Source organism: Physella acuta, unplaced genomic scaffold (assembly GCF_028476545.2).
Source record: "Physella acuta isolate Inbredline_101_S28 unplaced genomic scaffold, ASM2847654v3 ptg000079l, whole genome shotgun sequence".
In the NCBI taxonomy this organism is placed as follows: Eukaryota; Metazoa; Mollusca; class Gastropoda; family Physidae; genus Physella; species Physella acuta.
The window spans coordinates 160918-173034 of NW_026731599.1; the positions used below are offsets into that span (position 1 = coordinate 160918).

General features: G+C 41.1%; 1 protein-coding gene across 1 annotated transcript in view; it reads left to right on the top strand.

The window, feature by feature from the left end:
• Window positions 1–12117, top strand: part of LOC131954848 (ATP-binding cassette sub-family B member 6-like) — an 81825-nt gene that overhangs the window by 46840 nt on the left and 22868 nt on the right. The window contains 6 exon segments of the mRNA XM_059318665.1: window positions 4157–4259; window positions 4521–4610; window positions 5894–6015; window positions 6429–6604; window positions 6774–6988; window positions 10797–10860. Coding sequence (XP_059174648.1) covers window positions 4157–4259; window positions 4521–4610; window positions 5894–6015; window positions 6429–6604; window positions 6774–6988; window positions 10797–10860 — 770 coding nt within the window.

Consider the following 12117-nt stretch of genomic DNA (forward strand, 5'->3'; position numbering starts at 1 on the left):
ATAACTGTAGGTTAGAAAAATCTAATTAAACTGTTTAGTAATTTTGCCAAGGGAGGTATTTTAAAAATAAATTGAACTAACGCTAAAAATGTGAATGCAGAATCTGCAAGACGGAATAATTGTTGGAATAATATAATTAGCAAAATGTGAATGCAAATTATGCAGGCGTGTAAGAGTACATTATTGTTGGAATATTATAATTAGCATTGATTGATAAAAGGCTGTCTTTTATTTATTTTATTCACTGAATGTAATGTTTACTACTTATAATTTTTAATCAACTATTAAGCACTATTATAGACGCGTCATCACGTTCATTGGGTGCGCAATGGTTTTAGTTATGAAACTCTATTGTAAATTTTTAAAATTTAAAGTACTGGGGGAAAAAAATGCGTTAATTGATAAAGTGATATAATATGGTAGGTAAAACACGGATATTTTAAATACTGCTGGGGGTTTTATAGGAGAGGCTTAGAGAGGGGGGGGGACATATGTCCCCGGTTGCCGACCTAAGGGGGCGCCAAAGTGGGTTGGAAAAAAATTGCGGGGGGGGGGGGGTGGTGGAAATCGAAAGTTTGAGGGCGGTGGGAGGGTGCAAATCGAAAGTTTGAGGGGGGTGCAAATCAACAGTTTGAGCGGGGGGAATTTCAAACAAAAGTGGTGGAAATCGAAGGTCTGAACGGGGGGGGGGGGGTGAAAATCGAAAGTTTAAGGGGGTGGGGTGGAAATTGGAATTTTGAGGAGAGGGGGTGCAAATCGTAAGTTTGGGGAGTCAAATCGAAAGTTTTTCCCCGGGCGCCGGAAAGGGTCGCTACGCCTCTGTTTTATAGTCATTCACTGTGTCAGACGCGTCCGGCGGCGCTCGGAAAGAGCGCGATTTGGCGCTACGGGCTAGACTGTGAGCAATATGCCTTTATGATTGCATTTAAATTGTGTTTATGTTATGAGTGTTGTGTTTGTTTTTTCTTTTGTGTTTTTTTTTTCGTTCGTTTGTGTTGTGTTTAGTTTTGTTCTGTTCCCCAGTTGGTACATTTAAAAAAGATTTACCGTGGCGGAGCACGGGATGCAGCTAGTATCTATAATATAAGCGGGCTGAGCGTGTGTCAGTCCTTCCTTCCTTCTGTCATCGCTATAGATTTTGGAACTATAAAAGTTTACATCGCACCTTGCTGTGCTTTTCAGTGCACCGCAGTGTCTTATTATAAGTAAAAGAGTTGGGTTTGTTTATATAACGACATAGAGCTATTTTATAATTTCCACTGTTTGTACAATTTTGCATAACGTAAAGAGAATATTAAATACACGCACATTGCTAAAATATATTAAAAGGATCAATGTCAAATATCGTTTTCGTTAATATTCCTAGAAAAAAGTGGATACATTTTAATAACATAATAACTGTAGGTTAGAAAAATCTAATTAAACTGTTTAGTAATTTTGCCAAGGGAGGTATTTTAAAAATAAATTGAACTCACGCTAAAAATGTGAATGCAGAATCTGCAAGACGGAATAATTGTTGGAATAATATAATTAGCAAAATGTGAATGCAAATTATGCAGGCGTGTAAGAGTACATTATTGTTGGAATATTATAATTAGCATTGATTGATAAAAGGCTGTCTTTTATTTATTTTATTCACTGAATGTAATGTTTACTACTTATAATTTTTAATCAACTATTAAGCACTATTATAGACGCGTCATCACGTTCATTGGGTGCGCAATGGTTTTAGTTATGAAACTCTATTGTAAATTTTTAAAATTTAAAGTACTGGGGGAAAAAAATGCCTGAATTGATAAAGTGATATAATATGGTAGGTAAAACACGGATATTTTAAATACTGCTGGGGGTTTTATAGGAGAGGCGTAGAGAGAGGGGGGGGGGGACATATGTCCCCGGTTGCCGACCTAAGGGGGCGCCAAAGTGGGTTGGAAAAAAATTGCGGGGGGGGGTGGTGGAAATCGAAAGTTTGAGGGCGGTGGGAGGGTGCAAATCGAAAGTTTGAGGGGGGTGCAAATCAACAGTTTGAGCGGGGGGAATTTCAAACAAAAGTGGTGGAAATCGAAGGTCTGAACGGGGGGGGGGGTGAAAATCGAAAGTTTAAGGGGGTGGGGTGGAAATTGGAATTTTGAGGAGAGGGGGTGCAAATCGTAAGTTTGGGGAGTCAAATCGAAAGTTTTTCCCCGGGCGCCGGAAAGGGTCGCTACGCCTCTGTTTTGTAGTCATTCACTGTGTCAGACGCGTTCGGCGGCGCTCGGAAAGGGCGCGATTTGGCGCTACGGGCTAGACTGTGAGCAATATGCCTTTATGATTGCACTTAAATTGTGTTTATGTTATGAGTGTTATGTTTGTTTTTTTCGTTTGTTTGTTTTTTTGCGTTCGTTTATGTTGTGTTTAGTTTTGTTCTGTTCCCAAGTTGGTACATTTAAAAAAGATTTACCGTGGCGGAGCACGGGATGCATCTAGTATATATATAAGCGGCTAGGTAGTGTGTCAGTCCGTCATCGCTATAGATTTTGGAACCATAAAAGTAAACATCGCTCCATGTAGTGCTTTGCAGTGCATCGCATTGTCTTATTATAAGTAATAGAGTAGGGTTTGTTTATATAACGACATAAAGCTATTTTATAATTTCCACTGTTTGTACAATTTTGCATAACGTAAAGAGAATATTAAATACACGCACATTCTAAAACATATTAAAAGGATCAATGTCAAATATCGTTTTTGTTAATATTCCTAGAAAAAGTGGATACATTTTAATAACATAATAACTGTAGGTTAGAAAAATCTAATTAAACTGTTTAGTAATCTTGCCAAGGGAGGTATTTTAAAAATAAATTGAACTCACGCTAAAAATGTGAATGCAAAATCTGCAAGACGGAATAATTGTTGGAATAATATAATTAGCAAAATGTGAATGCAAATTATGCAGACGTGTAAGAGTACATTATTGTTGGAATATTATAATTAGCATTGATTGATAAAAGGCAATCTTTTATTTATATTATTCACTGAATGGACTGTTTACTAATTATAATTTTTAATCAACTATTCTCCATTATTATATTAAGACATCACGTTCATTAGGTGCGCAATGGTTTTAGTCATGAAACTTTATTGTAAATTTTAAAAAGTACTGAAAAAAAATGCATGAATTTATAAAGTGCAATATGGTCGGATATTCTAAATACTGCCTTTAATTTATTTTATACACTGAACGTATTGTTTACTAATTATTATTCTTTCGGTTTGTGGACAAGCTAGGGGTTTTATAGCAGAGGCGTAGCAAGGGAGACGGTATATGTCCCCGGGCGCCGACCTTAGGGGGCGCCAAAGTGGGTTGGAAAAAATTTGCCGGGGGGGGGGTGGAAATCAAAAGTTTGAGGGCAATGGGAGGGTGCAAATAGAAAGTTTGAGCGGGGGGGATTTTAAATCATGAGTGGTGCAAATCGAAAGTCTGAGGGGAGGTACAAATCGAAAGTTTAAGGGGGTAGGGTGGAAATTGAAATTTTGGGGGAAGGGGGTGCAAATCGTAAGTGTGAGGGGGGTCAAATCGAAAGTTTGTCCCCGAGCGCCGGAAAGGGTCGCTACGCCTCTGTTTTATAGTCATTCACTGTGTCAGACGCGTCCGCCGGCGCTAGGAAAGGCCGTGATTTGGCGCTACGGGCAAGACTGTGGGCAATATGCCTTTGATATTGCATTTAAATTGTGTTTATGTTATGAGTGTTGTGTTTGTTTTTTTCGTTCGTTTGTGTTGTGTTTAGTTTTGTTCTGTTCCCAACTTGTTACATTTAATAAAGATTTACCGTGGCGGAGCACGGGATGCAGCTAGTATATATATATATATATATATATAGTATATAGTATATAGTATATATATATATATATATATATATATATATATATATATATATATATATATTTATTTATTTATTTATTTATTTATTTATACATACATATAGGGCCCCCAAAAAATTCCAGCCGGGGACTGTGCTCAAGCTTTAATTTAATTAGCATGTGACATAGCTTTAGTTGATTGATCAGATTTAATTAGAATAATCCCATCTTAATTAACCTGATTAATTGTTCAACAAAATTGAGCCAAGTTGAATGTGGCCGATGACCTGAGTTAATTAACTAAAGTGTTCACCAGGAGCCTCAGGTCTGGTCAGCAACTTGAACAGTTTCCTGTGGGTCAAAGTTCAACAATTCTCTACCCGGACCATACAGATCCGGCTCTTCACACATCTGCACAAGTAGGTCACGCCAGTTACTCTAAGGTCATGTAGGTCACACTAAGGTCATATAGTGCTACATGGGCTGATTTGACTTTTACTGCGTTATTTTATTAATGAAATTATTGTGATTACATCATATTAATTAAATTATTTTTAATTGTTTCGCGTTCTCTGTAAATATTCATATGTCAAAATATTATGACCAAAGGATTTCATATGACGTACGGTTAGGGCCAAAAGTTTTCATATGACGTAATGTTATGACGATCTATTTTTCAGCCTCTCTCTGAGATGGCACCTTGGCAGAAAGACAGGCGAAATGCTGAGGGTGGTCGACAGAGGAACCAACAGCATTAACACGTTACTTAGGTAGGACGTCGCGGGGGGGGGGGGGGGAGGAGGGTGCTACTCTTTAGGGGTGAAGTGACTGGTCCTAAAACGTTGGATTTGAAACAACTTAAGATTGGATGTATCTAACACAGTGCTTCTTAAACGTTGGATTTGAAACAACTTAAGATTGGATTGTATCTAACACAGTGCTTCTTAAAATGAGTTCATCGAACCCCCGGGGTTAGGTGAGTCAATCTCAAAGGTTCAGTGGAGGTCAACACACACCCGACTCATAGGATTCACGATCGCATTTTGTCAGTGTGGACGATACAACTATTAAGAAGGGTTCGATAGAAGCGCATATGAAACTGGTAGGGCCCGGCACCTCCAAAAAGGTGAAGAACCGTTCTCTAACACATGAGGTTCGTGACTGGACGTCCTGAGAAACGGGTCAGGGAATTGACCATAGGTCAAACTGCTCCACTGAATCAGCGGTCAGACTGCCCCTGGGGCGTCCCGTGGCTCACCCCCTGGGGCGTCCCGTGGCTCACCCCCTAGGGCGTCCCGTGGCTCACCCCCTGGGGCGTCCCGTGGCTCACCCCCTGGGGCGTCCCGTGGCTCACCCCCTGGGGCGTCCCGTGGCTCACAGCCTGGGGCGTCCCGTGGCTCACCCCCTGGGGCGTCCCGTGGCTCACCCCCTGGGGCGTCCCGTGGCTCACCCCCTGGGGCGTCCCGTGGCTCACCCCCTGGGGCGTCCCGTGGCTCACCCCCTGGGGCGTCCCGTGGCTCACCCCCTGGGGCGTCCCGTGGCTCACCCCCTGGGGCGTCCCGTGGCTCACCGAACGAGCACTATAAAAACGTGTGTCTCGAGCTCGTAGACCGTCCCTGTCAGCACTCTGATGGGTACCTAACTCATGTTATGTCAGCACTCTGATGGGTACCTAACTCATGTTAGGGAAAGTAAAGGCAGCTGGGTACATGGCTGACCACACTATCCCTTCAAATGCCAAGGTAACAAAAGCAGGTGAACTCTACTTCAGTTGCCCCATAGACCGTCAGGTTTGAAAGGGGAACTTTACTTAGATAATGTGTTCAAGTCCGTGTTTCTTCCAGACTTCTTTCTCCGGGGGGGGGGGGGGGGGGTCTTAATATTTTTGGGGGTGGACTACATTTCCATGGAGGGGGAGGGTGGCGGACACTGGTAAAAGAATTTCTATATAAATTCCATTTAGACTTTCTTCGCCCCCCCCCCCCCCCCAAAAAATGCCTGGAAGAAACTCTGGTGGAGGTTGATTTGTATTGTCGTTGACGTGTTTCCACAGTTACGTCTTGTTTCAAGTGTTACCGACCATCGCCGATATCGTCATCGCTATCATCTACTTCGTCACGGCTTTCAACTATTTGTTTGGACTTATTGTCTTTTTTAGCATGGCGCTTTATCTTGGTGAGTCAAGGGTTAAATTCATCTTGGTGAGTCAAGGGTTAAATTCATCTTGGTGAGTTAAGGGTTAAATTCGTCTTGGTGAGTCAAGGGTTAAATTCATCTTGGTGAGTCAAGGGTTAAATTCATCTTGGTGAGTCAAGGGTTAAATTCATCTTGGTGAGTCAAGGGTTAAATTCATCTTGGTGAGTCAAGGGTTAAATTCATCTTGGTGAGTCAAGGGTTAAATTCATCTTGGTGAGTCAAGGGTTAAATTCATCTTGGTGAGTCAAGGGTTAAAGTTGTAAATGTCCGAAGATGTTGTAAGTGTTACATGTGTCCATGTGTTGCTACATCTGGTGCTACATCTGGTGCTACATCTGGTGCTAAATCTGGTGCTACATAGTTGTCTCTACCACCACCTCCCCTTCCCCCAGCCGCTACGGTTCAGGCAACAGAATGGAGAACCAAATACCGCCGTCTTAGAAACCAGAAAGATAATGAGGCCAATGCCAAGGCCGTTGATTCGCTTCTCAACTTTGAAACGGTCAAGTACTACGCTGCTACTGACTGGGAGATGGATCGATATCAAAAAGCAATAATCGAATACCAGGTCAGTTCTCTGTCACTTTCCCGCCGATTTTTAACGGCTAAATAACCGGACCTAGTGGTAGTTTAACGTCTGTGGTTTGTCTTACAGCTGATCTAGTGGTAGTTTAACGTCTGTGGTTTGTCTTATAGCTGGCCGAGTGGAAGTTTAACGTCTGTGGTTTGTCTTATAGCTGGCCGAGTGGAAGTTTAACGCCATCTTCAACCTGCTGAGCCTGGCCCAGAACTCCATCAACACGGCCGGTCTGGCGGCTGGTGCCTTGCTCTGTGCCTGGGCGGTCACGAATGGCATCAACGACCTTCACCTTAATGTTGGGGACTATGTACTTTTCGGGACCTACGTGTCTCAACTCTATGGTCCTCTCAATACTCTAGGAAATACATACAGGTAGTTTGGTCATCTCAACGAGGGACATACTGACAAGAAATACCAAGACTTGTTAGATATAAACACAACAAGAATAACGTGGGACAAATTAGACACACACACACACACACACATATATATATATATATATATATATATATATATATATATATATATATATATATATATATATATATATATATATACACACTGGTATGCCCGTCCCTGCGCGTTGCCGCGGGGTTTAAAGAAAGTCCCAGGATAAATCGCACCTCTGATTCAGTTTAGTGAATGACTATAATGATACTTCTTATCCATATTCTATCATACTCTATAAAACGAACCTATGCACCGTAGGGCTACCAGGATAGCACAGTGCGCCGCATCCTGTCGGGCGCCGGCGAACTTGCCTGATTCAATTTCATGAACGACTAAACGCCCCATCTTATTCATAGTCTATCGCACTGTTAAAAACGAACGTAGACCCCATAGCGCTCACGGGATAACAAGGGGCGCCAAATTGCACCCTTCCCAAAGTTTCATGCCAATTAGCCGAAAGGTGTAGCTATAAATAAAAGACAATGAAATCTGACGAAATATATTAGCAGGGTTTCATCAATGCTTTACCAATCCTATATTATTAGACCTTATTTTCTAAAACTGAGCTATTTAAATGTAAACAATGCCTGTGCTTGGAATATATTTATCGGGGCACCAGTTTTACCTACATTATCGCCCCCCCCCCCAAAAAAAAGCCCAGGGCGCAAAATTGCACTCTGTTGGGGCGCCGGCGGATGCGCCTGATTATGTTTAGTGAACGACTATAATGGCCCATTTTATCCATTGTCTATTGCACTGTTTAAAAAAGAACGTAGACGCCATAGCGCTCATTGGAAAGACTGGGGCAGCCCGTGTCAAATGTAATTATTGTTCGACCAGAAACCTTCTCGGGAGTATTCTCATCAACTCTCCAAAGTTTCAATGCACTCGGATGAACCTTTTCGAACTGCATCCGCCTTTTTAATATATATATATATATATATATATATATATATATATATATATATATATATATATATATATATATATACCGTATATAGAGAAAAATCGCTCGCTCCTCGAGCGCCGTCCTTAAGAAATTAAAAACCAAATGTTTGATAGAAACCTTTACTGGAGTGTTCTTATCAACTCCCTTAAGTTTCATGCGATCGGATGAACGGTATGAACCTCATCCGACTTTTATATATACCGTATATAAGAAAACATCGCACCCTACCGGGACGCCATCTCTGTAAATTTGATTTATTTAAGCAGGAACCTCCCCATGAGCATTCTTAACAACTTCCCAAAGTTTCATTGCGATGTGATGAAAGGTGTAAAAATGCATACAAGACATACACACACACATACATTGCTTTATATATAGACAGATAGATAGATAAAGATTGATATCATGTATATAATATATATATATATATATATATATATATATATATATATATATATATATATATATATATATATATATATATATATATATATATATATATATAAATGGCTGGTGGTAGTGTGTCAGTCAGTCCGTCATTCCGTCATCGCTATACATTTTGGAACGATAATAGTGAACATCGTAGTGTCTTATTGTAAGTAGAAGAGTAGTATTATTACTTATTATAGTATTATTATTTATGTAAAACTTAATTTTTTTTATAGTTGGCAAAGTTTTTACTCTTTTGCATTACGTGAAGAAAATGTTAAATAAATCACACTGCTAAAACATGTTAAACGGATCAATGTCAAATAATAATTTCACATAGATTCTTACAAAACAAGTTAATAAAAAGTCTAGTGACAATTTAAGCGCAATTTCCTTATGTTATCCATAACGATTTTAAATTTTTTGTGACCGAACGAAAGGATATTTTTTGCGATAAAAAAAAGACAACTATATCAACCTATATCAACGGAAATAGTTTTATTTTATCGAGTAGGCCTACACAATGCTCAGTTTAAAAAAGAAGTAAATCTATATATATAATTCTCTTCTGGGAGCCGCTAGAAAACAAGCTGCAAACGCGCCTAGAAAACAAGCTGTAAACGCGCTCCCTACCTCCCCACCCCTACATGGTTTTAGTGACCTGTGTTCACTCTAAATGTTTACAAGCAGAGCCAACGATTTTAAACGTAGGGGGGGGGGGGGGGAAGGAAAGGGGGGGGGGGTTATGGTCCTTAACGAGCTACTTATAGTGTTTTAAAGAAATATTTTCAGTGGCAGTGTTGGTACTGTCGAATTCACAAATTTTGAATTACTGAAAAGTAGAAAAAACAACAACTAAATAGCGGCGTATGTTATGCCGCGGGCCGGCTCGTATCCTATAAATATAAACTTATTTGTTCTTAATTAATTTTTTGTGACCGAACGAAAGGATATTTTTGAAAACTTTCTTCGGCAATATTGTTCTAAATTATGGCAGGAATCGATTGGTAAATGTTTCAAGTCGCTAAGTGGTCTGGTTGCCGAGATATGGGCCAAAAACTGCATTTTTTCGAGGTTTTTTTTTGCTTTTCCGGGAAATCCAGGAAGGAATTCCGGGAATTTTTTTGGCCCACAATCATCCTCGGAACTTGCTTAACATATTTGCTTTGGAACTAGTCCTTGATATTGCTTCGTTGAGGAGGAGATACGACTTTAAGCTGCGGACACACATCCATCCATCCATCCATCCATCCAGAAATGACGAGTTAATAATCGCAATTCCTTTAAGGAAATTGCGCTAAAAATGGATACATTTTAATAACAGTAGGGTCAAAAAAGTAATTACTTACAATGTTTAATAATTTAAAAAGAAATTCAACTCACGTTAAATAAAAGTGAATGCAAATTCCGGACGTTTATGAGGACGTTATTGTTGGAATAATAAAATAAGCATGGATTGATAAAGTGCAATATGGTAGGTAAAACACGGATATTTTAAATACTGCGTTTTGGTTTATTTTATATACTGAACATACTGTTTACTAATTACTATTTTTAATCAATAACAGTTTTGATAGCCGCCCCTAAATGTACTTTATGTTTAGTTCTATCTTTCGGCTGGCAGACAAGCTGGGTATTTTAAAGTCGTTCACTAAATTGAATCCGTTTGGCGCCCTGGGCTATCCATTGAGCGCTATGTTATGCTTTTGCGTTTGTGTTTCGTTTGTGTTTTCCTTTGCGTTGTGTTTGCGTTTGTGTTTCTTTTGTATTTGTGTTTGCGTTAACGTTTGCGTTTTTGTTTGTTGTTTTTTCGCGTTTGCATTTGCGTTTTTTGCGTTTGTGTTTGATTTGTGTTTGTTTTTTGATAGAATGACTCAACAAGCTTTTATCGATATGTTTGTGATTGATTTGTGTGTTTTTTATTCGTTAGAATGATTCAACAAGCTTTTATCGATATGTTTGTGATTGATTTGTGTTTGTTTTTCGTTAGAATGATTCAACAAGCTTTTATCGATATGTTTGTGATTGATTTGTGTTTGTTTTTCGTTAGAACGATTCAACAAGCTTTTATCGATATGTTTGTGTTTGATTTGTGTTTGTTTTTCGATAGAATGATTCAACAAGCTTTTATCGATATGTTTGTGATTGATTTATGTTTGTTTTTCGTTAGAATGATTCAACAAGCTTTTATCGATATGTTTGTGATTGATTTGTGTTTGTTTTTCGTTAGAATGATTCAACAAGCTTTTATCGATATGTTTGTGATTGATTTGTGTGTTTTTTATTCGTTAGAATGATTCAACAAGCTTTTATCGATATGTTTGTGTTTGATTTGTGTTTGTTTTTCGTTAGAATGATTCAACAAGCTTTTATCGATATGGAAAACATGTTTGATCTACTGGAACAAGGTGTCGAGGTAAAAAAAAAGTTTTAGTGTTAAATAAATAACTTCAAGCCCAAGTGTTAAAAAACTAACCCCACTCCACTACATCACCCACCACATCACTCACCACATCACCCACCACATCACTCCACCACATCACCCCACCACATCACCCCACCCCACATCATCACCCCACCACATCACCCACCACATCACCACATCACCCCACCACATCACCTACTACATCACCCACCACATCACATCACCCCACCACATCACCCCGCCCCACCACATCACCCCACCAACTCACCCACCACATCACCCCACCACAACACCCCACCACATCACCCACCACATCACCCAACACATCACCCCACCACCCCACCACATCACCTCACCACATCACCCCACCACATCATCACCCCACCACATCACCCCACCCCACCACATAACCCAAAACATCACCCCACCACATCATATCACCCCACCACATCACCCACCACATCACCCACCACCCCACCCCACCACATCACCCACCACATTACCCCACCACATCACCCCACCACATCACCCACCACATCACCCACCACATCACCCCACCACATCACCCCACCACATCACCCCACCCCACCACATAAACCCCACTCCACCACATCACCAACCACATCACCAACCACATCACCCCACCACATCACCCCACCACATCACCCCACCACATCACTCCACCACATCACTCCACCACATCACTCCACCACATCACACTACCACATCACTCCACCACATCACACTACCACATCACCCCACCACATCACCCACCACATCACCCCACCACATCACCCACCACATCACCCACCACATCACCCACCACATCACCCACCACATCACCCACCACATCACCCCACCACATCACCCACCACATCACCCACCACATCTGCCACCACATCTGCCACCACATCACCCCAACCCACCACATCACCCCACCACCCCACCACCCCACCCCACCACATCACCCACCACATCAACCCAACACATCATCCACCACCACACCACATCAACACACCACACCACATCACCCAACACATCACTCCGCCACATCACTCCACCACATCACCCCACCACATTACTCACCACATCACCCACCCCACCACCCCGCACCACCACATAAACCCCACCCCACCACATCACCCACCACATCACCCCACCACATCACTCCACCACATCACCCCACCCCACCACATAAACCCCACCCCACCACATCACCCACCACATCACCCCACCACATCACCCCAC